At 34.1% G+C, this 27,463-nt stretch overlaps 2 protein-coding genes across 3 annotated transcripts; both read right to left on the reverse strand.

The window, feature by feature from the left end:
• Window positions 1–892: 892 nt before the first annotated feature.
• On the reverse strand, window positions 893–5,810 carry LOC149552186 (ABC transporter G family member 36-like). Of its 2 annotated transcripts, XM_089787690.1 has the most exons (15): window positions 5,753–5,810; window positions 5,593–5,646; window positions 5,411–5,501; window positions 5,219–5,322; window positions 4,959–5,118; window positions 4,732–4,860; window positions 4,027–4,190; window positions 3,581–3,913; window positions 3,186–3,476; window positions 2,938–3,021; window positions 2,707–2,840; window positions 2,356–2,583; window positions 1,860–2,031; window positions 1,514–1,768; window positions 893–1,379 (listed from the first exon to the last, which is right to left on the reverse strand). In XM_089787690.1, exons 3-15 carry the CDS (start codon window positions 5,454–5,456, stop codon window positions 1,113–1,115), a joined length of 2,367 nt encoding a protein of 788 aa, XP_089643816.1. In that variant the 5' UTR covers window positions 5,457–5,501; window positions 5,593–5,646; window positions 5,753–5,810; the 3' UTR covers window positions 893–1,112. The 2 variants fall into 2 exon arrangements, with proteins under 2 accessions (XP_089643816.1, XP_089643814.1); XM_089787688.1 differs by lacking the exons at window positions 5,411–5,501; window positions 5,593–5,646; window positions 5,753–5,810 and having other exon boundaries at window positions 5,219–5,384.
• On the reverse strand, window positions 5,452–9,051 carry LOC149552187 (pleiotropic drug resistance protein 1-like). The gene is made up of 6 exons (XM_089787691.1): window positions 8,354–9,051; window positions 8,140–8,260; window positions 6,467–6,555; window positions 6,292–6,376; window positions 5,912–6,071; window positions 5,452–5,829 (listed from the first exon to the last, which is right to left on the reverse strand). The coding sequence occupies exons 1-6, from the start codon at window positions 8,671–8,673 to the stop codon at window positions 5,708–5,710; spliced, it is 897 nt and encodes a 298-aa protein (XP_089643817.1). The 5' UTR covers window positions 8,674–9,051; the 3' UTR covers window positions 5,452–5,707.
• Window positions 9,052–27,463: the final 18,412 nt, after the last annotated feature.

A 27,463-nucleotide genomic window follows, 5' to 3' on the forward strand; every position in this document is an offset into this window, starting at 1 on the left:
ATAATCTTGTTCTCAATACCATATTGCAAAATATGGGTCAATTGCAGAAACAACATGCTAATATGTCAACTGCGACCTATCAGAGTTCCCTGACTCTGTATTATTGTTGCTGTCTGCTCCCCATGCAAATTCTGATCAATCACTGCCACAAGGCACTGCAGCCCCAAAATTTGACAGGTTATGAAGTGATGAGGATCCACATCTCGACATCTATTCCTTTCTCAAACTGTGCAATGATTAACATAATTCACAGCATTACAGCTTAATCTATTCTGTCGGTCACTTAAAGGAAGCACAATAGAAAGGTATAGCTCCCTTCTAGATTATTCTATTGGCAATCTCCGAAAATCCCCTATGCCCTGTCTAATGCAATCTCCAAAGGAAGTTCAACAGAAATATGCAGTCAGCATTGAGGGAAAATCTTTTCCTTGGACACATATCCTAGCTTCACGAATCTCAAAAACACTTCGATAAATTATCAGCACAGAATGGCCCAATTTCAAGGTTCTTCTTGAGTGACTATGGGGGTGCATATTTCATGGGTGGGTCCTGGAAGATTAAGGCTGTGGGTAGTGTAATCACACTCCCATGGATGAGAAACTACTTTTCTACAAAACCACAACGAAATCAAGACTTTACCAAGTTAACCGAGTCGTATGTGAGTGTGTGGGGCGCTACAGATGCGTTGTAACATTTTATTTTCTTGTCGACTCCTTTATGTTACTACAGCAATCCAAATTCCCATACACCTCTTCCACCATGACTAAGACGATGGTCATGCACTGCAGGCAATTTTTGGGGTTCAAATTCTTAATTAAGATTGTAAGACGACACACATTGCAGTTACAGCGAAAGGAAAAGGGTGAAAAGCAGATAAAAGAAGTAAAAAGTATAGACAAAATTGAATATTGTATAACAATAAAATGACGGTTACATAGACACAAAAAAGCTGAGTTATACTGACCTATCGACAATTTTTTTTTTTACATGACCTCAATTGAAGCAAATATTTTTGCCCACATATGGTTGGATGAGACAATCCTGTCAAATTCTTGAGATATATAATCTAACAAACTAGATGATTGTCATGTACACAGGCTTGTATGGAATCCCTATCTTTTTTGGAAGTTAAGATACTTAATGGCCCAGCCAAACAGCGAGGCAAAGCCAACAGGGAGGCACACAATCACTAATGCTGCAATTCCCAGAAAGTCATGTCTGATTCCAAAATAAGTTTCTATGAACTTCGACACCGCTAGCTTTCCATCTGCTGTCTCAAACTCTGTATCTACATCACCCAACTGAGATCCAACCAAACCATAAAGTGTCCAAGAAATAGGGGTGAGCCAGCAGTACCATCTCCACCACATAGGAATTTTCTGTTTCAAATAGAATAGGCTTGGTTGCATTATTAAACATCAGAAACTGCTTTAGATTTTTAACTATAATAAGTAAAAATTGCTTGAACCCAAAAAATAAATTGTTGTTCAAAGTTTTAAAGAGATAGGCTTACAGGCCGAGGAATGAGAAAGCCACAAAAGAGATTCCATGTAGAATAAAATGCAGATGAAACGATTGCTGCAACAGAGAAGTTTGGAGTCATGGCAACTGTCACCATCCCAAAGAAGGTGAAGTATAGAAACGTGAAATACATGAAGAAGAGGAACCAGAAAAACTTGATTGCCGTCCACTCAAATGCGACCATGGAATAGACCAAGAGAGCGTAAATTATGGACTGCATAAGCACATAGGGAAACTCTATTGCCACCTACACGAATAAACGAGACTGTCATTTGGTTAAGTTGAGGTTGCATAGCAAACACAATATAATAAAATTATGTCAATATCTTTTACTGTACCTGTCCAAAGGCATAAGGGAATTCCGAGTACATCGCAGCGGCTCTTTCTCTATAGAATACGGTCCGTTCGACATCAACCACAGGTTGCACGCTTGATGAATTGCTTACTCCAATGAAAAGAACGGAAGAATAAAGTGCTCCCAAAATATTAAATAAATCTTGTTGATTGCCTCTGTCAAAATAAATAATAAACTATTTATAAGAACTTAAAACAGAAATAAAGTTTCAAGAACGCCTTGGAGAGCTTTTAGAAATATTATATTTTAGTAGAATCAAAGACAGGACTTCCCATGGAAAATATTGTAGCGTAACTTGAAAATCTAATTTTTTTTTTTGTCAATGTAATTTGTTGGTATAACAGGTGACTGCTGTTTCGGAACATGTTCTAGTTTAGGGGGCAAACACTAAGAAATTGCTGGAAATTTGTAGAACTCAACTCAGGTGGGCTCTATTTGAGCAAAGCAAATCTTTTATACCAGTCAAGAGAAAAACCAACCTCTTTGTCCCGAGGTCCCAAAATATGGTCCCAAATATCAGTGCAACCACTGTGCTAAAGAAAAACCTCACAACAACATAGTGTGGATTTCGCCAATAAGACATAGACTGCTTCCATAAGCATGCCATGCATTGAACCGTGAAAGACTGTGCATACTTTGTTGGAAAATTTAGATCCTTCGAGTCTGGAGCAGGGCTGCTTAGTTCTTTAATTAGGGATTGATTCAATCTGAAAAACAGAAAATGATGTTAACAATTACATGACAATTTTTCACTTTTTATGAGGACTTATTAGTTATATATGGGTGAGAAAAGTTCCTTCTAAAGGAACTTCCAAACATTATGTACATACTCATAGAGTGCAGATTGTCTATATATATTCGCGAAGTCTACCCCAAGACTTTCCTCAGCAGATATAGAGGTTACTTCAAGCACCCATGTTGCTGGATTATAGCCTTCTTTAATTGGTGGAACACCTTCAACAGCCTAATTAATCACACAAAAAATATAAATCATTACTCTTTCTGTTGGCAACAAATAGAAAGTGAACAAACGCCATGAAGTGAACAAACACCAACAGTACCTCAAAATATTCAACGAGTTTATGAGAATGCCGACCCAACGGTCCTGCGTAGATCACTTGGCCACCTCTTTTCATGAGCAGAAGCTGCAAGTCAAAAATCCAAACAAGTTAACATTAAGCATTGGTTAGCGTCTGTGAGGGCTTCCCTGTTCCCAATTTGGAAGCGCAACAGTACTTAGCTTCTTTCATCCAAAATGACACAATTATATGACTCACAGTACTCAATTCACAGAAGTGTTTAAATTTACCTCATCAAAAGCTTCAAAAATATCAATGCTAGGTTGGTGGATAGTACAAACAACTGTACGACCAGTATCAACTGTGTTGCGTACAGTCCGCATGACTATAGCTGCAGCCCGAGCATCCAATCCCGAAGTTGGCTCATCCATGAAAATTATGGATGGGTTAGCAACAAGTTCCACTGCTATGGTAAGCCTTTTCCTTTGTTCTGTAGAAAGACCCGTTAGCCCAGGAAGCCCTACCAAAGCATTCCTTTGTGAAGTAAGCTCCACAAGTTCCATCACTTCTTGTACAAACATCTGTAGTCATTAAAAGAGAAATCCCCAAGAAAAGCATTTAGTTTCATCACAGAAAGAGCACCTATTGAAAGTATATATGCAAAGAGTAGAGCTCAAAATCCCACCGTTCTAGTTCTCTCATCAACATCTTGTGGAAGTCGAAGCCATGCAGAGTACTCGAGTGATTCATATACTGTGAGATTAGGAGAGTGAATATCGTTTTGTTCACAGTATCCTGAGATGCGGGCGAATGTTTCTTGTTTTTTAGGGTACCCAGATATGCATATATTTCCTTCAATGTATCCTCCTATTTTTCTTCCCGCCAAGACATCCATCAATGTGGTTTTTCCAGCACCACACACTCCAACCAAGGCTGTAAGCATCCCTGGCCTGAAGGATCCACTTATGTTGGAAAGGAGTTGTAACCTGTCTTGATCCACACCTTCATTTTTCATCTCCTAACGCAGTACCATCGATTAAGTCCATCATAATTAAATTTGATAAAAGCTGGGAATGTCAAAATTATCATCAATTAATTAAATTTGATCAACCAAAGTCTAACTGCACTCACCTGTGGCATGTCAACATAGTAGTTGATGTTTTCAAAAGCAATTGATAATGGTTGGAAAGGAAGGACCATTCCTTTTTTCCGAAATACCGAGTGCTGAATATCAGTCAGTTCTCTATAATGGCTTGAAGTTAGACTTTCTCTTCTCTTTGACAAATCTGCATGGCCTGAAAGATATTCTACATTCTGTGAATGAACAATGCTAACTTTTTCATATCATAACAGTTGAAATTATAAGTAGTGTTTATGATCGTGGAGTTTCAACATGTTACAATCTCTTTGATCTATTTGTCAATCAATTTCTAGAAATTTTATTTGAGAAACTGAAAATTTTCAAGTTTTCATCCACAAATTAACACACGTTCATTGGCCTCTCTCTAATACTTTTTAGTTACAATGTTCTCTCATACGACGCGCACAATTTATATTTTAACATTCAACCACCTTCAATTGCTACGTTCGGAATCGATAATTGCATTTTCAACATGAAATATATGTTTCTTTCGAAGTGTTGAATAAGACATTCGTATCTTTTCCAGTGGCAGGTTAACACATCCATAAGTACGCAAAAGGCTTACAAGAAAGATCTAGCTTATCTTGTTACCTTTCTAAATTTTAATTTTAAGTCTGTCTAAAACGAGGAACTTGTTTTTTAGTAGACTAGAACTTCACACACAGTAAAGATTTTGAGTGGAGATCATGACATACCTCTGGATTTTACCACCGAAGTCAAATCAACAGACTTAAGTTGTTCTCCATGGTTGCTTTCTCCAGTTCTGTTTACCTGTTTCTCTTCAATAATATCCTCAGATAGTACAGCTTGTGATTTGCTCAACGCTGTTTATTAATAAGATTCTATTAGAGCCCGCTGTAGATGTAAATTAAAAGGGAAATAAGAAAAAGATAATTAAATCTTAACAAAATCCAAGACTCACGATTGAGGTATGCTAGAGCCAAGGTAAGTAAAATATTAAAGATTATACAGAACCCAATTAGTGCTCCAACACCAATCCAATATAATCTAGCTTCGGCAATTAATCCACGAGCTTCTATTATTTCATGTCCCAATGTCTTGTTTGAGGTAGTACTGCTTGGCTACATACAAGTAATATATATGAGATGAAATAAAATGTTTAGTATGATTGTCCACTCTTGATATACAATGATCCTTTTAAATAAAGGCAAATTCACTTACTTTGTTCCATCTGGGAGCTAGAAATTCATTGACAGCAAGGGCATTTTGGCTGTAAGACAATGGAGAACACCAATATGCCCAAATCCACCAGCTGGGTACGTCGACTGTTTCAACATAATAAATCCTCATTTCAAAATTTGCTATCATAACTAAAATGTTCATGAAAGTTATTTCCTTCAATGTAAAACACACCTGTGGTGACTCTCTTCTTTTGACCTCCAGAGATTCCACAGCGCATTTGATCTCCTACTATTATATCAACGCAGATGTCCAGTCCTAGAAGCTGAAAGAAATCAAGGGTACTATTATAATCTTTAAAATCCAAATCTTATTAAGCATTTGTACTACCTAACATGGGACTACTGAAATCCAACCTTTAACACATAATCTGTGACAAGGCTAGTCTTCTAGCCTTCAATTGCAGTTTCCTGTAACCGTTACACAGATCAAGTGTCAAACTTGGCATAAATTAGAGAGCAGATCAGTTCATTAGGAACTCTTAATCAAAAGTATATGTTTGGTACCAACATCTACCTTCATAAAGACGTCAACATCTAGATCTGGTTTGATGTTTGCCTGCTTCTCACGTCTAGAAAGTTCTTGCAGGAGATCTGTGAGAACCACGTATATTCAATATGGGTACAGAAATGATAAGACAATACAATTGTGAGTAATTTCTGCAGAAGCACTCACCATATCTTGACCCAACTCCTTGGCACTGGCCAGAAAAATCAAGCGTTTCCCTCACAGTCATTTCTGCAAAATGCAAATCATGTTGGCTAATGTAAACAGAACTTCTTTGCGGCACGAATTCTGTTAACGAGTGTCCATTGTAGGTAACGTTGCCACCAATCTGTAAAGAGAAAGCTAGTGTTATAAATATCTGAAAATACATGCAATCTCCTTAATATTTGCTTTATAAGATATTTCGTGGTTGACCAATACTGACTTAGGTGGGGAGGACTAATTACTGACAACAAATGCATCCACACATACTGACAGAAATTCACAACCATCCCTCTATAGAACAAATCCTTTCTCTGACCTATATAAATATATAGAAATTTACTCACTTTGCAACTGCGGTCAGGTTCTCCAGCCAAAGTTGTTAGCAACGTAGTTTTACCAGCACCAGGTGGACCCAGAAGAAGTCTCATCCTGAAGAGATCAATGAAAGGTTATAAGAGATAAACAAGTGTCACGATTCTACACTTTGCACATCTTCAATTTCAAAGACGATGAACTCACCGTGAAGGCTTTATGATGCCACTTACATCATGAAGAATAGTTAAAGTTGTCCTTTTCGAATGAAATATGTGCAGATAGTCGAGAACACCCTGCACAACAACATCGATTGCAATGTAGTTAATTGAGAATACCTTAAAATTCTATTACATTATAATCCTCCTGCAAGAGGATGTACACGAAGTCCTCTAACCAGACAAGCTACCATCAGATACAGGTTCCATTCCCCTTTGTTCCTCAGAATCTAGTGTAAAGAAATCAAATATAATTTGTCAAGCTTAAATAAAATATTAAAGAAGTCTGTTTTTTCACGCTAACAAGTATTTATTACTTATAGCTGCAACAAAGGCAGACAATTGTAATAGAAGAAAAAGGTTTCAACCTACCTGGAAAATGTAATATTTGACAGGTTAGAAGCCCAACAAATCAAAATCAACTGTCCTCAATTTCAAGTCCAGAATAACAATGGAAAAGACCAACATAGCTTAAAAAGCACTGCCAGTTAACCAAAAATGTTGATTTAACTGTGATTTTTACGAGACTCCTTGCAAAACTTGCAATCTTTTAAAACATCACAGTATATTGGTTACGGTATGCATACCAAGGTGATGCACATCCAAGATGTTCTTAATGCAAAATGCACTTAAGTCCACACCCGAGGCAAATTTGGTGCACTATAACGTACCTCTGAAAATCCAAAATGCATTTACCCTATGTATTATATGCAACCTATAGACAAAATGAAAACCTGGAAGGAAACAGTTGAATATAAAAATATGAATATTCTTGACTTCGAGATTTCAGTCTATGATACGTATTTACCTTCTCTTCTTCTATTAGATCTCCAAAGCTAGAATGGTATTATATAATTGATCATAGATAACATGTCCTTTAAATAATTTATATATTCAATATGTTTAATAATTATATAATTATTTATTAGTTAGTTTTAAACCCACTTTTCCAAAATTAATACCGACTTTTTGGTTAATTATGCCTATGCATTAAACATTTATTAAATTATTATTATTATTATTATGTTTATGTAATGTGGGCATTATACTCAGAGTTTGGCATGTTTCGCTAATCTATTTATTTATTTGTTTTAGACTGATCCTTATGTAGTCTATAGGATAATTAAGCCCTAAATTATGTATAATTAAGAAATCTTAAGATGGAAGCTTCGTTTCTTCCATATTCACAGTGAAGGGAGTGTTCTCGACTGGTGCATTAAGGTTTCCACCATGAAAACCAAGTAAGCTGTAAACATGAGTTCCTCGTTCATACTTCATAGGTTTTTATGCAGCTTAGCAAGATTTTCCTTAGCTTAAGTAAAATTCTGTGGTAACTACTAGATGAAACTTCACAAGATAGATATTACCAGTGTATATGCAGCCAAGACAGATTGAATACTACCCAGTTTGCTAATTTTATATCTAATCTATACTCTTCAGATGAGCCCTAATATGTATCAGGGTTTGCATATTCAATTCCTAAAAAAAAAAACTAAAAGCTATTGCAGGCTGGTATTCCTGCCGTTTAAAATGCATTGAAATTTATCATAACTCCTTAAAAATTTTTCCCTAATCCAAATTTAGAAGCATACACTTTGTAACCTATTAATCCGATCTCAAAAAGGCAGAAAAAACCCTTGGCAGGACAGAATTTGGGCATACCTGGATTGTATTAATGGCGAAATTGACAAGCGTGGGAAGAGCTCTCTTTCCGACATAGGCCTCCCCAGTGATATTCAAATTCTCAAACCGAACTTCTATTGTAGGCATCACAATCCCCACCCTGTAAAATCCATATTAGCTATTTATCATTCATCTACTCTACTGAATCTTCATTCAAAGCAAGAAAAAAAACAGAAAAGAAAAAAATTGTAACCTGGTAAGTCTTTCCTTGAGCTTCAACAAAAACTGCTCATTGTCGACCTCAGTGACCTGCAAGAGCCTCTGGATGAATTCGCCGCGAGTTTTATTGTTTAATGTGGTAACATCAACATTCTGATATCCGAGGGTACCGGTGGAGCCGACATGGCGGAGAAGGGAGCTCCGCAGGCGGTCATAAGTCGGCAGCTTTTTGAGAGCAGCCCATTTGAGGGCGGCTTCCTCCTCCGCTGCCCCCTCGCCGTAGCGGAAAGATTTGGACAACACATTGTCTTCTTCTTTCCACGATCCGCCTTCTAAATCCACTGGAACTGCCATCTTTCACCCGCTTTTCCTCCTTCCTTCGAAAATCTGGTAGCTTTCTCTCACAATTTGCACCCTGATTTATAGGCAATGAATACATAAATTCTTGCGCGAATACGCAAAGCAAATAACCGATCACTGTATCTGCGTTTTCTCGCCCTGATTTAGAGCCAATGAATCCTTAAATTCTTCACGAAATTCATGTTGCGCCAATGGATGCAGAAAATCTTCCAAAAATTTCGCTTCACATGAAAAGCTTTCGCGCCCCCGATTTAAAGCCGATGACTTCAAAAAATTTCACGAAATTTCGCAAAGAAAAGTGTCCCGTAACCTTTAAATGAAAAACTTCGCTGATTCAGAGGCAATGAGTTCAGAAGTTCTGCCACAACTTTCGAAAGCTAAAATCCAATCGCTTTATACGAAAGGATTATATATTGCCATAATAAGCACCGCAGCTACGTGTCATTCGCTTATTATTTCTCTCTAACTTCAATACAATGCATTGATTCTTATGTCGGCGTTACCTTCGGTGTTTTCTTTGGACTCATTTAGACGTGGAATTCTGTTTTAATTGGATTATTTGTCATTTTGTATTTTACCAACTGTTGACAAATGTGGTTTTTATATCTCCAAGATACATATGTATGGAAAGAGGTATAGTTAGGATTTTGTTATGTGATTTTTAAGTTGTAGTTGTCTTTTGTGTGCAATCTTTCTTTTATTATAATTGATATATTTTTATTGTAATTACAGTTTTTTAAAAATTAAAAATAAAACAATTTTCTTTCTTCTATTTATTGTATGTATTTTTTCTACTTCCCCTTGTTAAGATTAAAATGTAAGTTGTCTAATAGGCTTTTGATTGAATTCTTTAATAAGTCTATTAAGATCAAATTTGGTAGGCTTGATATCATAAGCAATGAAACTAGTATCATATTGTGACCAATTTAGAGAATTGAATATGAAAAAAATTGAAAAAAATTAGAATTTGATCTTCAAAGAAAAGTCAAAAGCCTATTTTCCTTCTTTCTCCAATCATTTCTAATATCAAGCACTAAAAATTGGCCAAGGTCTGCACCGACGCTTTTTACAAACAACTCCCTTACATTGGTGGATTGATTTTTTATTGTTTGTTTGATGGCATGTCGTTCTCTCTTTTATTCAATAATTTTAATTATTTATTCCTTTTATCTTACTTTTTCTTCTAAGAAAAAATAAATAGTTGTTTAATTTGTCCCTTTTCATTAATTTTCATCAATTGAGTAAATTTTTATGTATTCTAATCCCTAATTATTAATACTTGGTGGAAATTAATTAGTTTTATTTATTTATTTACCTCACTTAACTCTTCCTCTTTCCATTTGCGTTGTGCCTTAAGTGTGTCCTCCCTTCATGTCCTCCTCCACTTAACAAATCCAGTAATTAATTTCTCTCCCTACTTAACTCTTTCACTCTTTTCCACTTAAACTCCCACTTGTTATGCCTAGAATTAAACAATCACCCCTATCATATATATATCATTTTTCATAGATTAGAAGATTGTGATGTCAAGCCTTTAATTTGAGATAATATCAACATGTAGAAAAAGTGACTTATCTCCCCTCCTCTAACCTCTCTCTCCCTGGTAATATAATGGAGAGTAAATATTCATGTGTATACTTCTCTCTCTCTCTCTCTAACCTCTATAGTTGTGTTCCTACCTTTATTCCTCTCTTCATGTATCTTCCCCTCCCTCCTTTCCCCTATATATATCTCTATCGCACTCTCTATTGGATCTATGTTGTCACATAATACTACCATACTTTTCCTCTCCATAGGTTTATCTCTCCCTTCCTCTCCACCTATCTACCTCTACATGTATGCCTCATCATCCACCTCTCTCTATCCTCATCTATACATCACACTCTCTCTTGTTAGAATATTTAGAAATACTGAGAGTTGGGGGGGAGGATCTATAAGTTGGTTGTTAGTGTCATACCAATTAAGAAACAACATTTTAAAGCCAATGTATTATTGTACTTTTAAGAATATTTAAAAGCCTTTACCTCGGGTGTTCTTGCTCCTAGTCTCACACCTCTAGAAAAATGAGTACTCTGTGGTGTTATCATACTGCTTGCTGCACCCTTTGTTGTATATTGTTCACATATCAATTTGGAGTAATCTATAAAATATATATATTTAAAACTTTTATGATATTTAGGTGATTAAATGATATCATGTCAAAACTTAGATAAACAAACAAACCTGTGTCCCTTGTCCACCGAAGACCATCACCATCAAATCATTTGTGAGTGTGAAATTCCCATCTCTATATGAATAAAAAGTATGCCCATAATGTATACATGGATAAGATGACACTCCATCCTAAGATGCATCTATATCTATCCCATCACACATGTGTTGATAGCTAAAACAAAAATGTTGATTGGGCCCTGAAGACTGTAGTGATGCACATGATGATAATGTAGGTGGCACAAGTGATGATGACACTAGTGGTGTAGGTGACACAAGAAGAGATGACACTAGTGGTTTAGGTGACACAAGTGGAGATGACATTAGTGGTGCAAGTGATGCTGATGGAGCTGTCGTAGGCTATGATGACTGAGGTGCCATAGGTGATGATGATGGAGCTATTACATGTTGTGATGACCCTGATACAATAGGTGATGATGATGGAGCTGTCATATGCTATGATGACTCGAAAGGTGCATCTAATGATGGTTAGGGTTCCATAGGTGAATGAAAACCACCTAACTATGAGCCATGCTGAATGATAACATCTATGAATGATGCAACCCCATGAGGAGTCTGTAAATCAATAGACTCCTTTACAATTGATTGGATCACAACATGAGGCATGGTTTTTTGTGTTGTACATCTCCTCTCATGTTGTGGTACTATCCTATGAGCTTCAGGTCTATCCTGTACAGAGCCTTTCCCTCTACCCTAGAATTGACGGATGTCAAAGTAATTTGGCTTCTCACTAAGGATGAAATCACAATATAGCTTTCTCAAAAAATATAAAGGCACCTCATAATTATTACATGGTGGTAGATCAAATACCATATACCACCTATCCCAAAAGCATGATCTCATCCTAGCATGAGCGCACCAATGAATAGGAAAAGTTTTAGTTGTGTGTAATAAGGAGTTGTCGGATATAGGATCAGTGAAAAGAGAAAATATGGTACCTTTCTTTATGTCTTTATCTTTCACTTGTTGATATGATAACCCATTGGAAAATGCGTGACACCTATCTCTCCATGTACCCCATTTCGTAACCTCCTTAGAAAAATCATTTGCATTTTTAACTTATTCAAGTGTATTCGCTAGGGTTGAGTGGTGATCAAGTGTAGGTGATCGCAACCTATTGACCATTTGGGTGATGTTAGCATTATTTTGTGAGAGGTAGTTTATGAGGTCCTCTTGTGTAGTACTTAAATTATGTAATTGTATGCATTGAGGATTTATATGAGGTAGTGGTTGTTGAATGAGAACATTGAGTGGAGGGTTTTGTGGCTATGTCACTACGGGTGGAGGGTTTTGTGGTTGTGTCACAATGGGGGGAGTGTTTTGTGGTTGTGTCATGATAGGTGGAGGGGTTGATTGTGTAGGAGGTGGTCTTTCTTCTCTCCCTCAATTTATTGCATTTCTTGCTGCATCTATATTAAATTTTTTTAAAAATAATTAAGAAACTTATAAATTACAAAACCAAATTATAAAATTTGATAAAAAAAAAAAACATAAATGACAAATAGAATGAAGAATTACCTTTTTTGTGGGGTGCCATGGATGGAGATGCAATCAGTTTATTTTTATTTTTATGGTAAACTCGATCGAGTTTTGCTGGCCTTCTTTGCAATTCACACTGCTTCTATTGTTTGAGGGTAAAATAATGCCCTCAAACGCAGACAACAATAAAAATATATAGTTTATAAAACTTAATTGGGTTTTGTAAACTATAATGGTGAGGCTTCGATACCAATCCTGCTCAACATTTCACTTTTTCAAATAACCTGATGAGAGCATTTTATGTCCCAAATTATACCATATTTTAACCTTCGTATAAACCTTCACACTCATTTCAATCCCCATTTTCTATTCCATTTTCTCCTTCTATGTTGCATATGATCGAATATTTATGAGTAATATTTAATATAGTTATTAGATAGAATATGTGAACAAATAGATGAAATTGTATTTATCTAACAAGTTATGGTTCTTCTTGTTGCCCGCTATGCATCTTCTTGTAACTATTTCAGAAATACAAAGTTCCATCCACTTTGAAATGTATTGCTTGCTTTTTCTTATTGGCATTCATTATTTCCTCAACAATTTAAAGCATTATTCCTTCTAAGAGTATTGACCAAGGAGTATGTTGAGAAGGAAACTAACATAAATAATTACCAACTGAAAATAAGGATAATTAGTTTTGCATTTCCTTTTGCGAATAGATACAGATGAATCTCAAAAATCCAAGACATGGGTATTGACCAGAACATGCCCAATTGCAATCCCACATGGAAGAATCTTTAGAACCTGGATGATGGAAAAGTTAGAGGTTGTTTTCAAAATGTGATTTTTCTAGTTTACTATTATAAGTTTGGATTTCAATTTTCAATGATTGTTCTATCTTTTGCTATTGTTACCAGCTTAGCATAGAACTCCTCCAACTTAGTTGAATTCATACACGGACAATAGAGAATCCAATCAAGCATTGTTGCTAAGGAGATGAGATAGTCTCAGATGAAAATTAGAACCACTAAACTCCAAACAAATTCAAATATTGTTGCAAATTGCTTTTGGCTGAAGAGAACATTGTTGCTGCAAAATGTTGGATATTATGGCATGGGCATGATTATTGTTTCCTTAATAACAAACCTATTATTATCCACCAAAGGAGTATGTGGGTATTAGCATTATAGGTTGTCTTCTATTTTATAATGCTCATTTGTGAAGATATGAGCGGCCATAATATCTTCCATATATCTCCACCATTTTAAAAAACCAATTTTTGATTTGCGGGCTAAAAGAAAGTTTGTACGTACCCTCATATTCCTTGGTTTTTAGCAAAACAAAATCATTTTGTTTGGTACTATATTTTTAAGCTAAACACATATAAATATATGTTCTATGTAATATCAGAAAATGGGAAAAAAAGCATTCAGATCAATAATATAAACATTGCATGATTGAAATTTCTTGAGGAAGAACCATTTGATTTTCATCACTTAGCAAACTAAGGATGAAGGGCCAACTCTGAAGAATGTTGGTGATTTCAATAGCTTACATTTGGTTTGTTTGAGTTTGTTAATAGAATAAGATTTTCCTTCATTTCAATAGTTAGTTTTCATAAATAGTTTTGCAGGCAGATTAATATCATAGCTAGGTAAGAAAGATTATCACGTTCTTAGTACAAATTTTTAATAATGACCAGCATATTCTAAATTTGCTATCATATTAAGAGATAAATCAATATAGAAAAATTAGATTCATATTAGTAAACTATTATATTAGATCAGTCATATGCCTGGTATTGGAATTGTTTCCTCTAGATTAGCTAGATTTGTGAATTATTACATTTGTTATTATTGTTATTTTTGTTTCTATTGTTCCTGTTGCTAGGAAGTGACAGTTCTTGTCACTGGGATTTCTTTAGTTTCTCATAGATTCAATTTCATGTGTTGTAGCCGTATCCATATTGCTCAATTCATAATTAACATCCCTTGATAGCATATTGCTCGGATACCTTTCACAAGCTTACGCTCTCGGATTGACATGTATAGACTAGCCAAACTTCATAATAAATCATTAATTCTTTATTATCATTTGCCCCAGTGTTGGCCTATCATTTTGGCATTGTTGCTGGGGAAAGGTGTCAAAGGCATGTTAGTTTGATGATTTGAGTTAGGAACAATGCAATAGGATGAAAGATTCTGCAATTGCTAGCCTTGCTTAAGTAATTAATCTTAATTTGCATTGGTTAAATCATATAGATGCATTGCTTTAGAGTTTTGTTTTAGATTTTGCAAGTAGGCTTAGAAATTAAATTCATTAGTTGCTTTAGAAGTTAATTAAATTTTACATTATCATAAGTTGTTGTGAGTTATTGATAAAGAAAAGCATACTTTGAAGAAAAATGTTTAAAATAATGCATTCTCAAGGTTATTCAAGTACATCAAATTTGGGCAAAAATTGCTTCAAAAATGCACAATTTAAAAGGATCACAAGAGGCAAAATGTGCTTGGTATCAGATGCTCCACCCCTAGACCCTACCCTATACTGTGATAGGGAGTGCAGCTTAGGCACTACCCCAAGACCCCATAAGGGGCATTGCCCCTTGACCCCACTAGTGGCTAGTGCCCCTAGATTCTCGTCTTCAAATTTAAAAACAAAAGAAGAACTTGGTGGGTAAAATGTGTCGATCAAAGGTGATATTTTAATACCCTCTCTACCTAATGAAGGTATCTTTATTGATCTTGATCTTCCCATATTAGAGGTATGCAATAATTATATCCCTATGTTTGAACATGAGAAAATCATTGATGAATTCTTAGAGCAATGTGATTTTGAGGATGAACATTTAACCAATTGTTGTTCTAATTGCTATAGGGAAGATGACCAATATATATTCTTGAACAACTACAAGCACATGGTGAATGAGATGCAAGCTATTTCTAATCCTTACCATGATAAGGGTGGAAGTGACCAAGTATTCCTTATAATGGATGAACAATCTCAAGCACAAACCCAAGAAGATCAAGGTATGCATTATGTTGGTAACATGTATTGTCACTCTAATTCATTACAAATCCAATATATTTCTTCAAAATCTACTTCTCCACCTAGCATGCACAACGAATGTAATCATGTATGCTCACAACAACCCATATATCCCTCTTATATTCTACCATATCTTTCCTTACCATCTTCATTTCACCCATCCTTCTTATTCCCATCTACTTTATCTCCTTCACACTTCTTACCATATTCATTATCCCATTCACATTGGACTCCATCCTATCCATCAAAGGCAACTATATTGTCTCATATAACACTTCATAATAAGGTTAATATTACCTATAAAATTTCACATATCCCTTTACCATATAATGATGTACTTGAATTTGGTAAATCGACATTGGAATATATTGATGCACTTAAGGGATGTGATTTTGGTTTACTTAAATTAGAAGAACAATATTACTTATTGAATTATAATCAACCTTGTTCTTCTTTTCCACTTAGTGAATTTCAAATACCCATAAATGAGCCCATACTTAAAATTGCATCAATTTTAATTAGTGGACTCATGAGTATGTGTGTTAATATCAATCATGCACTAAGTAATTTTAAGCCATATGTATTCCATACTCCACAAACATGCTGCCAAATCCTCCAATATCTATATTTTATTACTTTTTCACTTATACATATTGATTTTTGGAGGCCTGTGGTTAAAATGTGCATCCCTCACATACTTGTTGATTTGGGACCAATAATTGATTAAGCACAATCATACGAGATTCTATGTATTAATGACCAAAATGTTAAAACTGGATGATCATTATTCCTCATTATTGACGTCATTGTCCTAAGATGACCAAATACACTATGGATGATTCATTTATTTAGCAAGGATCAAAGTATTACTATCATAGATATATTTTTCATTCTTGGTTCTTGTATATCCAACTGATCGTTCATTGATTACACATATTGATTTCTTGATTCCTTGGATGATTTGAATTCCCTATACTTTTATAACTTACAGTTAATTTGGGAATACATCCATTGAATTATTGACATATTTGATTTATCTATCATTCAATAAGCCTCACAAAATTCTAAAAGATGTGTTACTCTCTTCAGGTTACCTAATTTCTTTGGTTGTCCTAATAATTTCATGACTTTGTAGCATGAATTTAAGTTGGGGGGAATCCCTCCAATCTTGTGGTTCTTGGATGGTTTCAAATTAAGCTTCATTGGTTGTTTTATTGGTTCTTTTAACAAACTTCCACATTTGATGTCTCCATAATTCAAGGTATGTGTTCTAGTGTTAATTCACATTGTTATTATATGAACACAAGAGTTTATTTGTATTTATCCATTCTATCAAGTATCTATTCATAGTAATAACTCTATCTATCATTTGTAAAACTTAATAACCTACTTAATAATAGAGTTATTAAATGGATGATATTTCTTTACTATGCTTGATATGCTTGGTTTTGAGAATATGGTTACAGGTCGCTTGTTGTGGTGTAATGATCTTAGAACAAATACCAATTAATGATGCTTTTCTACATAAGCATTGCATAACACACTATGTTGGCTTTGTTCACATTGTGTGGGCTTGCTAGCTATCTGGAACATATCAGTTTTGCTTGCGCTTTACTATTGGAGATCACAAGAAGATTGTGGCATAAGGTGTTTACCACCTTGAGATGAAATTTTCTTTTTCACATGAAGGAAAATATGTAGCATGGTCTATGAGATTCATGATTATTCAAAAACACATATGAAGATACTTTGAATATAGTGCCACCTACTAAACTCCTTCCTCAAGTTGTGTCTCTCTGGAGTTCTATGGACACATTGGTGACTACTATTGGTTTTCACTCCGTACTCATGTATTTGGTAATGAAGGTGTGTTACTTGAAACTTTCCATTTTCATATAATGGATATTTCCCAAGCTTCACAAGAATAGGGTTTCATATCTTTAGGAGATGTCATCTTATTCTATTAGTGTAGAGAAATATGAGAATCATCATCCTTGTGAGTAATACTCTTACCCAAGTGTCCCAGTATGCTCAGAAGCTCTCCAGCTAGTTTTTAGATTTAGTGGTTTGAGATACATAGATAAAAAATGTTTCTAGTATAGTAGTTTGTGGAGATCATTTCAAGTTCCTTATGTAATCAAGTCTCACCAATGCCTTCTATGTGGTCATGGTAAAAAATCAAGCTTTGGATGGTATCATTTTTCATCATCCATGTCAGGATTTCATTTTTTTGGTCATTCTATGCAGTTGTTGAAAAATTGAAAAAAAATCCAAAAAAATGAAAAAATGAAAAAAAAAAACAAAAGATCCAACAATGAAAACCTTTAGGCATTGTTGGCTAGTTAATATCTGAAAATCAATTTCTAGCAAATGTCAACTGCAAAATAAATCCTTAATGGTGAAAACTATTTTACAACACCATTAAGTGATGAGTGATTGAAAATTGGCTTGCCAGCGGTCACTTGTCGTTATCAAAATTTATTTTAAAAAAATGAAAAAAAGAGGAAAAAAGAGAGAGAAGAAAATACAATAATGCATTAATTGGTGTTCTTGGTTTTTCTACTAATCATTCTTTTCAGGAACACTCATTGGTTTCAGTGGTTCTTTCATTCTTGGCACCTCCTGTTGCGCACTCTTATAGCTCTACTCCTCTTCGGTGTGGTCCTTACATCTTTGATCACCCATAGTCTGAGATTCCTATTCAGTTGAGGTGTTTTCAGTGGAATGTGCTACTTCCTATATGATCTATACTAGTTCAGTTGATGTCAATTGCAGTCACTCTCCTAGTTTTTTGGTTGCTTCTAGTGGTCTTCTCTTTGTTACTTTCAGTCAGATGGTGGTCTTTTGTGATGTTGCAATGCCATTCTGGATGCCTTTCTTCATTCATTATTGATTGCTTCAGTACTTTTGGTGGCGACAATTGCTAAGTTACTCTATGTTCGCACCTTGGTCTCTCTACCCATGCATGTTGGTCAAACAATCGATTTTGTTTTTCCTTATTTTATCTCTTAACTTTATTTGTATTGCTTATTATATTTGATCATTATGCAACACCCTATCCTCTCATTGTTTCCCATGGACGGTCAACCATTAAGTTTGGGGGAGGACTGCCATCCTTTTATTTTCCATCCATCATCCTTAATAATCCCATCCTACTATCCATAATATCCATTGTATAATAGCCTTTGTTTTGTCTTTCATCTCTCCTATTTCGCCCATTTAAACTTCTCTTATGCAAATTGAGATAAACTTCTCCTATATGTAACCCTTTGAAGCATGATGCTATAAAAAAAATTGAAAAAGAAAAAGAAAAGAGAAAAAAGAAACACCTAATGAAAAGTGGAAAGTGATATCCCGATTGAAGAAGAAACATAACAAAGCTTTTCATGTAAAGAAAAGAAAGGGATTTGTGTTCATCTATGAGTTATCATGGTTCAGGCTGGAGGCAAAGCTAAAAATCATAAACCTAAAGTGCTTTTAGTTAAAACTAAAGAGCTCATGATCATAATGATTGCACGAGGACGTGCAATAAGCTAAGTTGGGGGGAATGATGAGAGCATTTTATGTCCCAAATTATACCATATTTTTTACCTTCATATAAGCCTTCACACTCATTTCAATCCCCATCTTCTATTCCATTTTCTCCTCTATGTTGCGTATGACCAAATATTTATGAGTAATATTTAATATAGTTATTATATAGAATATGTGAACAAATAGATGAAATTGTATCTATCTAACAAATTATGGTTCTTCCTATTGTCCGCTATGCATCTTCCTATAGCTATTTCAGAAATACAAAGTTCCATCCACTTTGAAATGTATTGCTTGCTATTTCTTATTGGCATTCATTATTTCCTCAACAATTTAAAGCATTATTCCTTCCAAGAGTATTGACCAAGGAGTATGTTAGAAAGAACCAAATAGGAATAATTGACAACTAAAAATAAGGACAGTCGGTTTTGCATTTCCTTTTGTGAATAGATACGAATGAATCTCAAAAATCCAAGACATGGGTATTGTCCAGAACATGCCCAATTACAATACCACAAAAAGTTAGAGGCCATTTTCAAAATGTGATTTTTTTGGTTTACTATTATGGGTTTGGATTTCAATTTTCAAATTTTGTTCTATATTTTGCTACTATTACTAGCTTAACATAGAACTCCTCCAGCTTGGCTGAATTCATACGTGGACAATAGAGAATCCAATTAAGCATTGTTGCTAAGGAGATGAGATAGTCTCATGTGAAAATAAGAACCACTAAACTTCAAACAAATTCAAATATTGTTAAAATCATTTTTGGTTGAAGACAACATTGTTGTTGCAAAACATTGGATATTACGGCATGGGCATGATTATTGTTTCCTTAATAACAAACCTATTTTTATCCACCAAAGGAGTACGTGGGTATTAGCATTATAAGTTGTCTTCTATTTTATACTAATCATTTGTGAAGATATGAGCAGCAACAATATCTTCCATATATGTCCACCATTTTAACAAACCAATTTCTGATTTGTAGGCTGAAAGCAAGTTTGCACATACCCTCATATTCCCTGGTTTTTAGCAAAATAAAATCATTTTGTTTGGTTCTATATTTGTAAGCTAAATACAAATAAATATATGTGCTATGTAATATCAGAAAATGGAAAAAAAACATTTTGATCAATAATATAAACATTGCATGATTGAAATTTCTCGAGGAAGAACCATTTGATTTTCATCACTTAGCAAACTAAGGAGGAAGGGCCAACTCTGAAGAATGTTGGTGATTTCAATAGCTTACATTTGGTTTGTTTGAGTTTGTTAATAGAATAAGATTTTCCTTCATTTCAATAGTTAGTTTTCATAAATAGTTTTGCAGGCAGATTAATATCATAGCTGGGTAAGAAAGATTATCACATTCTCAGTACAGATTTTTAATAATGACCAGCATATTCTAAATTTGCTATCATATTAGGAGATAAATCAATATAGAAAAATTAGATTCATATTAGTAAACTATTATATTAGATCAGTCATATGCCTGGTATTGGAATTGTTTCCTCTAGATTAGCTAGATTTGTGAATTATTACATTTGTTATTATTGTTATTTCTTAAAAGTTTATTTTTGTTTCTATTGTTCCTGTCGCCAGGAAGTGATAGTTCCTATCACCAGGATTTCTTTAGTTTCTCATGAATTCAATTTCATGTGTTGTAGCCTCAACCATATCGCTCAATTCATAATTAACATCCCTTGATAGCATATTGCTCGGACACCTTTCACAAGCTTATGCTCTCGGATTGTTACATATAAACCAATCGAACTTCATTATAAATCATCAATTCTTTATTATCATTTTCCCCAGTGTTGGCCTATCATAACCTGATTGGGTTATTGAAAATTTTATTTATTTTTTGGGGGGGTGTCAACTTTTTTGTACACCATCTTGGTGTACTTACCCAATTACCACCCCTATAAATGGAAAGATTAGAGAGAAAAAGGAAAAAAGCTAAATGAAAATGGATGTAGACAAACCTAAAGAACATAATTGATCTAACCTAAGATGAAAAGAAAGACCAAAAAACCAGACCTAAACTAAAATAGAGCAAGATTACATACCAGATTGCCTATCAAACCTCAACTCTTTATAGCTATGATTCTCATAATAATGCTAGTATTAGATACTATGTTTAAGATAAAGTCATTTTAGATTTGTGTTTTCTGCAAACTAAACTAAAATTAGAATTCAGAGCACTTTATACAAAGAAAATTATACCCATGAGAAAGAGAGGCAACATAACAAAAGCATAATCCGTTTATATTGCTGATAATTTCAATACATAAGTATCTATGTTATAGGGAAGATTACTGCTAACTATTAAAAAAAATGATGATACATTAAGATGCCTAGTAGAGGCACAAAAAAAACATTACATTATAAGGATAAACCCTAAATCTATAATAAGGCAATTCGACGAAGCCAAAATAAATAGGGAACCTCCAACCAAACTAAGTCTCCTCCTCTTTCTTCTAGCAAACCATTATGATATTCGTGGCTTTGTCCAAATCATCTACTTTAGACCCTAGCGGAAATATGAATAAAAATTCCTCTTGGTTGGATTTTATCATATTAGGCAGTATAAATTCTAGATTATCAAGATCATCAAAAGAAGCTTCAAGCTCAATGTAGGCCTCAAACAACTAGAGAAATTGGGTTAGCCACTCCTTACTTTGGTCTACCACAATTTCCCTCTATTGAAGCAAGAAATGAATACTAGCCTCCATTTTTAGCCAAGTTGAGAAAAATCATATCTTATCCCAAATATACAAAGAAGGTCTCCTAGCAACACTAGCAAGCCTGTAGCTACCCAGAGGATGAGCCATATACACTTCAGGAAGCAGGATTTTGAGTTTCTAGTCTATACTAAGCACTACTTCCTCCAAGCCTACTAACTAGGTAGGGTCAAAAACATCTTGATAGAGCTAAATGATCTCACCACTACCTATGTTTTCCCTAGCTAGACAACCTATAAAATTACCAATTATAGACTTCTAGTGTGCAAGGTGTAATCATAGTTGAAAAAATTCTCGCCTGCGACCCAACTAATTGAAAACCTCGATAAATCATTTAGTGGCTTAAGGATCCTATTCCAATGTTTAGGCTTCACTAACCCCCTAAATGCCATAGTTTAGACCTCCAACAAATGAAATAGATAAATGTCAGACTCCATCTAAAATCTAAGGGAGACAAAGACAAGAAAAAATGCAACAATATTTAGAGCCGAAGAGGCCCTTTAAATAACCTCCAAGTTAGAAGAAGAGTCTAGAAATGCATACAAGGAAAGGAAAAATTACATTTCCCATGAGATCAAAACCTGGCGGTACATAGGCTTAACTACTCATAATTACTGTGTTACAAAATATTAAAGGTTAAAGTACTTCAAAGTTAGGGTTTACCTAGAAATTATAATACTATATTTAATGAAAAGTGCTAAAGACAATTATATTATGAGATAGAGAGTTAGTTGATAAAAATGGATCACGCCATTTAATTAAAATGGAAACTAATCATCAAGATTGTAGGATAAAATCCTCACCTTCAACTCCTTTATTTGCTAACTTTTTTTCCTTTATGTTGCCTTCACAATATATATGTTGAAAATTGATATCTACAAATAGGTCAATTAAACTAAGAACATCTTCAAGTTTAGAATTCATCACCTAGTTCAGTGTTTGATGTTTTCTAACATCATTAATAATAATTTGAGAATCTCCTTCTATAATTAGTTTTGTAATCTTATTGTTTAGACTTAATTGTAATCCTTCTCAAAGGGCTTCTAATTCTACTATATTGTTTGAGGTAATTCCTAGAGGTTTGGATCGTTTGGCTATCCACACACCTATATCTAGTCTAATAATACATCCTATTCTTACTTTCCCTGGAGGATCTCTAGAAGCACCATCAAAATTTAGTTTCATCCATCCCATTGGAGCGGCTTCCTAGTTACAATTTTTCCTAGCTATTTGATCTCTCTTCTCATATATTAATGAGGGGTTAATGAGATGAGCCCATTCTTTTTCATTAATCCATCCCATTAAGAGAAAATCCCTTAAGTTTTTGTTGTTTTCCTTAGATAGCTATTCATAACTTTAGTAATTCTTGCTTCAACCTTATTTAAAAGGGATTGCATCCTGGGTTCTAAATTACTAAAAATGTGCCTATTTCTTTCTTTCCAAATTTCCCACATTAGTATTGTGGGAGATATATTCCAAAACTTGTCATAGCACTTACCCTATGCTTGGAGGGCCACCCTAATAGGTGTCTATTTAAATCCTTGGGGAGAGGTGAAGACCACAAAAGTTTATGATGAAGCTAATGTCAACATTCTTGAGTGAATGGGCAATTATAGAGAAGGTTCTCAGATGTCTCTGAATTTTCTTTATAGAGACAACATCTAAACAGTCCTTCAAATCCCATTTTTGTGAATCTATCTACTCTTAGGATTGTTTTTTGCATCACAACCCATAAGAAGATGCCTACCTTAGGTAGGCATGCTATATCCCAACATAACTTCATAGGCATGTTGACGTTTTCCCATCTCTAAGAGTTAATAATTAGATTATATCCTAGCTTAACTTTGTATAATCCATCTTTGGAAGCTCCCCATATAAGTTTATTTGCCCCATTTTTATGTTTCACCTGTCGATCCTTGAGAATGTTTTCCATACTATGTTTATCTATAAGAGATATATCTACATTCTCCATGGTTTTCCAGGCCCATGTGTCAACCCCATTAACCTTTTTAAGATATTTATAATATGATACCTTTAGACCCCATAGATTGATAAGCTCATTTTTTACCTCTTCAGATATATTAGTATTGATCAGAGGGGGGTGGTTATCCCAGGAATCTTCCTAGAAGAGAGCATCTTCTCCTCTTCCAAGATCCCAATTGACAAATTTACTAATCATTGATTGACATCTTACTATGAAATTCCAAGTTTTTGATCTAGCTGGTGGATTCTTGATTTTAATTAAAGATGTTGAATCATTGAGATTTAAGTATTTATTATATAAAATCTTAGCCCATATGTTTTCTCCTTTCTTGGTATATTCTCCATACTAGATTTTCTCCCAATGCCTCATTTTTCTAACTAAAGTTCTTAATCCCTAAGCCCCCTCGGTATTTGAGACAACATATCTTATCCCACTTTATTAATGCTAGTTTCTTTTTTTGTTTATTTCCACTCCAAAAGAAGCTTTTGAGTTTTCCTTCCAACATCTTATTTACCTTCTTAGGTAGAGGAAGGTGGGATAATTGATAAGAAAGGATAATTAATAGAACCAAATTAATTTTAGTAGCTCTACTTGCTTTAGTTAGCCATTTTCCTTTCCATGTCTCCATCTATTTATCTATTTTATGCAAGATATTGTCCCATCCCTTATGTATCCTTAATCTTTTTACTAAATGAATCCCAAGGTATTTTTAGGGAAAGGTACCTTTCTTAAATCCCTTTTGATTGTAGATATACCATTACATTTCTCCTGGTGTGTTCAAGAAGGAATTTTTTGATTTCCCTGCATTTACTTTCTTACCAGAAATTTCAGTGTATCCTAGTATAATTTGTTTGAAAGATTGTGTTTCTTCCTTAGAGTTGACACTTGGGAGAATAGTGTCATATGCAAACTGTTGATGAATTATGTTTGGAATATTATTTGTGACCATGATTCCTTTGATTTGACCTACCTCTTGAGCCTTTTTTTATTGATCTCCTAAATGCTTCAGCCATAATGATAAAAAGGAAGGGCAAAATTGGATCACCTCTCTAGACCCCTCTTAAGATGTTAAAATATCCGTTGGGGGTTGCATTAATTAAAGAGAGATCTTACATGTTGATATGAAATTGAATATTACATTAATCCATTGGTATGAGAAGCCAAATGCCTCTAATGTTTTACATAGAAATCTCTAGTCCACTACATCGTATGCTTTTTTAATGTCTAGTTTCATAAAAAAACATGCTTCCTTGTTGTTGACTATTGAATGGATAGTTTCATGTATTATTGATAACCCATCCATGATAGATCTTCCTGGTACAAAATCAATTTTTTATTCCGAGATAATTCTTGGGAGAATGAGTTTAGTCCTATTTTCTAATGCTTTAGAATAGATTTTATAGATAGTATTGCATAGCGCAATAGTTCTAAAGTCACATGGTGAATCTGCTATTGATTTTTTTTGGATCAAAGCAAGAAAAGTGTGAATGATTTTAGTTAGCATTGATCCTCCATTTCTAGAGGCCTCAATTGCCCTCCATAATTCATCTGCTAAAATATCCCTACATTTTTGGAAGAAAAAATCCTGAAACCTGTCAGGCCTTGGGATTTATTCGAGTCAAGATTGAAAAGTGCTAACTTAATTTCCTCTTTAGTGAAAGGTTTGTTAAGTGTTGCATTGTCTGATTTTGTTACCACATGGGAATAACCCCAAACACCTTTCCTGAGAAGTTTGGTTTGAGGAATTGAAATTGTTGAGTAGGTTTGCATAACAAGTTATAAAGATTTTCACTATTTTAGATAGGTTGTCTACCATATTTCCATCCCCATCTTTTATTTAGTAATTGAATTTATGTTTCTATTATGGAAAAATTTGGTATTTCTATCTCTTTTTGCAAGCCATTTTCCCCTTGATTTCTACTGCCAAAAAATATCTTCTTTTGCTAAAATATCTTCCTATTTGGCTAGCAATTGTTTTTATTTATTAAATTTTTCATTGTCCATACAATTTTTAATAACTTCTTCATTTAGGTTTTTAAGTTCTTCTTTAGTGTTCAATTTTTCTTTGAAAATGTTATTGAAATGTGTTTTATTCCATTTTAATATTTTTTCTTTGATCATTTTTTTTTTTGAAACAAAGCAATACATTTTCAAACCTTTAAAATTACCTTCTTGCCACCATTGTTTGATGTTATCCATAATTTTTTAAAAATCTAGAAACCACATTTTTTCACACTTAATAGGATTCTTATTAGGATTTTTTGGTTTTATTAAACCTAATCTAACTAGAAAGTGATTAGAACCTGTTATAGGATAGATATTTGCTTAAACTGTCAACTCCTACTCTACTATATCTCCTTTAAAGAAAAATCTATTCAGTTTCTCTGCTATGTAGTTAAAGTATTTCCTTTTGTTGTTCTAGGTAAATATTTCATTGTTGGTTGTGATCTTTAATAGCTTATTTTCTCTGACCTAATTTTTGAAGTCAATAGTTGTCTTTGTAATTATTTGGGTTCCTCCAAATTTATCATTGATATCTAATATAACATTAAAATATCCTCCAATGATTACATATTCATTGAGATTTTGTGCCAAGAATATACTGATCTTATCCCAAATTTTCTTCTTATCTATTGTTTGTGTAGGTCCATATACATCAATAACCATTAACTGGAGATTGTGTCTATAACTAATTAGTCTACTTTGTATCCAATTGGTTTTGGATTCAATAGTTTTAATGTCTATTGTCTACATGTTCTAGATAATACCCAATCCTCCTGAAGCCACATTTGATTCTTTAGTTTCTGATTTCCATTTGCCTAGTCTCTTTCCTAATCTGTCTCCTTCTTCTTTATTTAAATTCATTTCTTGTATTAATATTATATTTGATTCGAATAAGCTGAGGTTGTGTTTTAACAATTGTTGTTTGCTAGGGGCATTCAGGCCGCTAGCATTCCAAGTTGTGATCCTCATTGATCACTGGGAAGGCTCTTCTCCTTCCTTAACTTTAGTACTTCAAATATCTTTTTTTGCTCCTTTGCTTGTCCATCTACTTCTCTTAGATCCTTTAGAGATTTCCTTCCTCTCTTCATTTTTTTCTTGCCACATTTCACAGTTTTGAAACCTTCTTGGTTTATGGATATACCCAGATTATCCATTAAATATTGGTTATTATTTGAAATTTCTTCTTCCTCATCATCACTTTCCTCTATTAAATATTTAATTATCTTATCTTCTAGTTCATTATCCTCTTCATTAATCTTTTTCTCCTTTTCTTTGATGTCCTTCTTTATTCCCTCTAATTTATTTATATCCTCTAATATCCCAAATTCTTCCCAGTTTAAGGATGCCTATCCAAGAAGAATCTTAAGCGATGCGCTTGTGGGATGATGGTGAAGTAGATATGAGCTATGAATCCTTATCTGGAGATGTCCTTAAGATTGGGATTAACTTAGAGAGTAGAATAATATAGTTAGTATTATTGTTATTATGATTCTAATGTTTATTCTTGCAAGTATTACTTGTCCTTAACTAACCCTATTTAGTGGAGACAATATAGTGGTATCAGAGCCTACTCCTGATACCTATGAGAAGTGACTACAGAAGCAATAGCCAAGAAAATAGCTCAAGAACTAAGAAACTTCATAGAAAAAACTAACAAAAGATTTAAAAGAATTGAACATTCTAATAGAATTATTCTTGAAAGAATACAAAAATGTAGTAACAGTAATAATGAAAGACCCAACCTACATAGAGA

The sequence above is a fragment of the Cupressus sempervirens genome, chromosome 6, assembly GCF_028749045.1.
Source record: "Cupressus sempervirens isolate cs-2001-9-10 chromosome 6, ASM2874904v1, whole genome shotgun sequence".
Classification (NCBI taxonomy): Eukaryota; Viridiplantae; Streptophyta; class Pinopsida; order Cupressales; family Cupressaceae; genus Cupressus; species Cupressus sempervirens.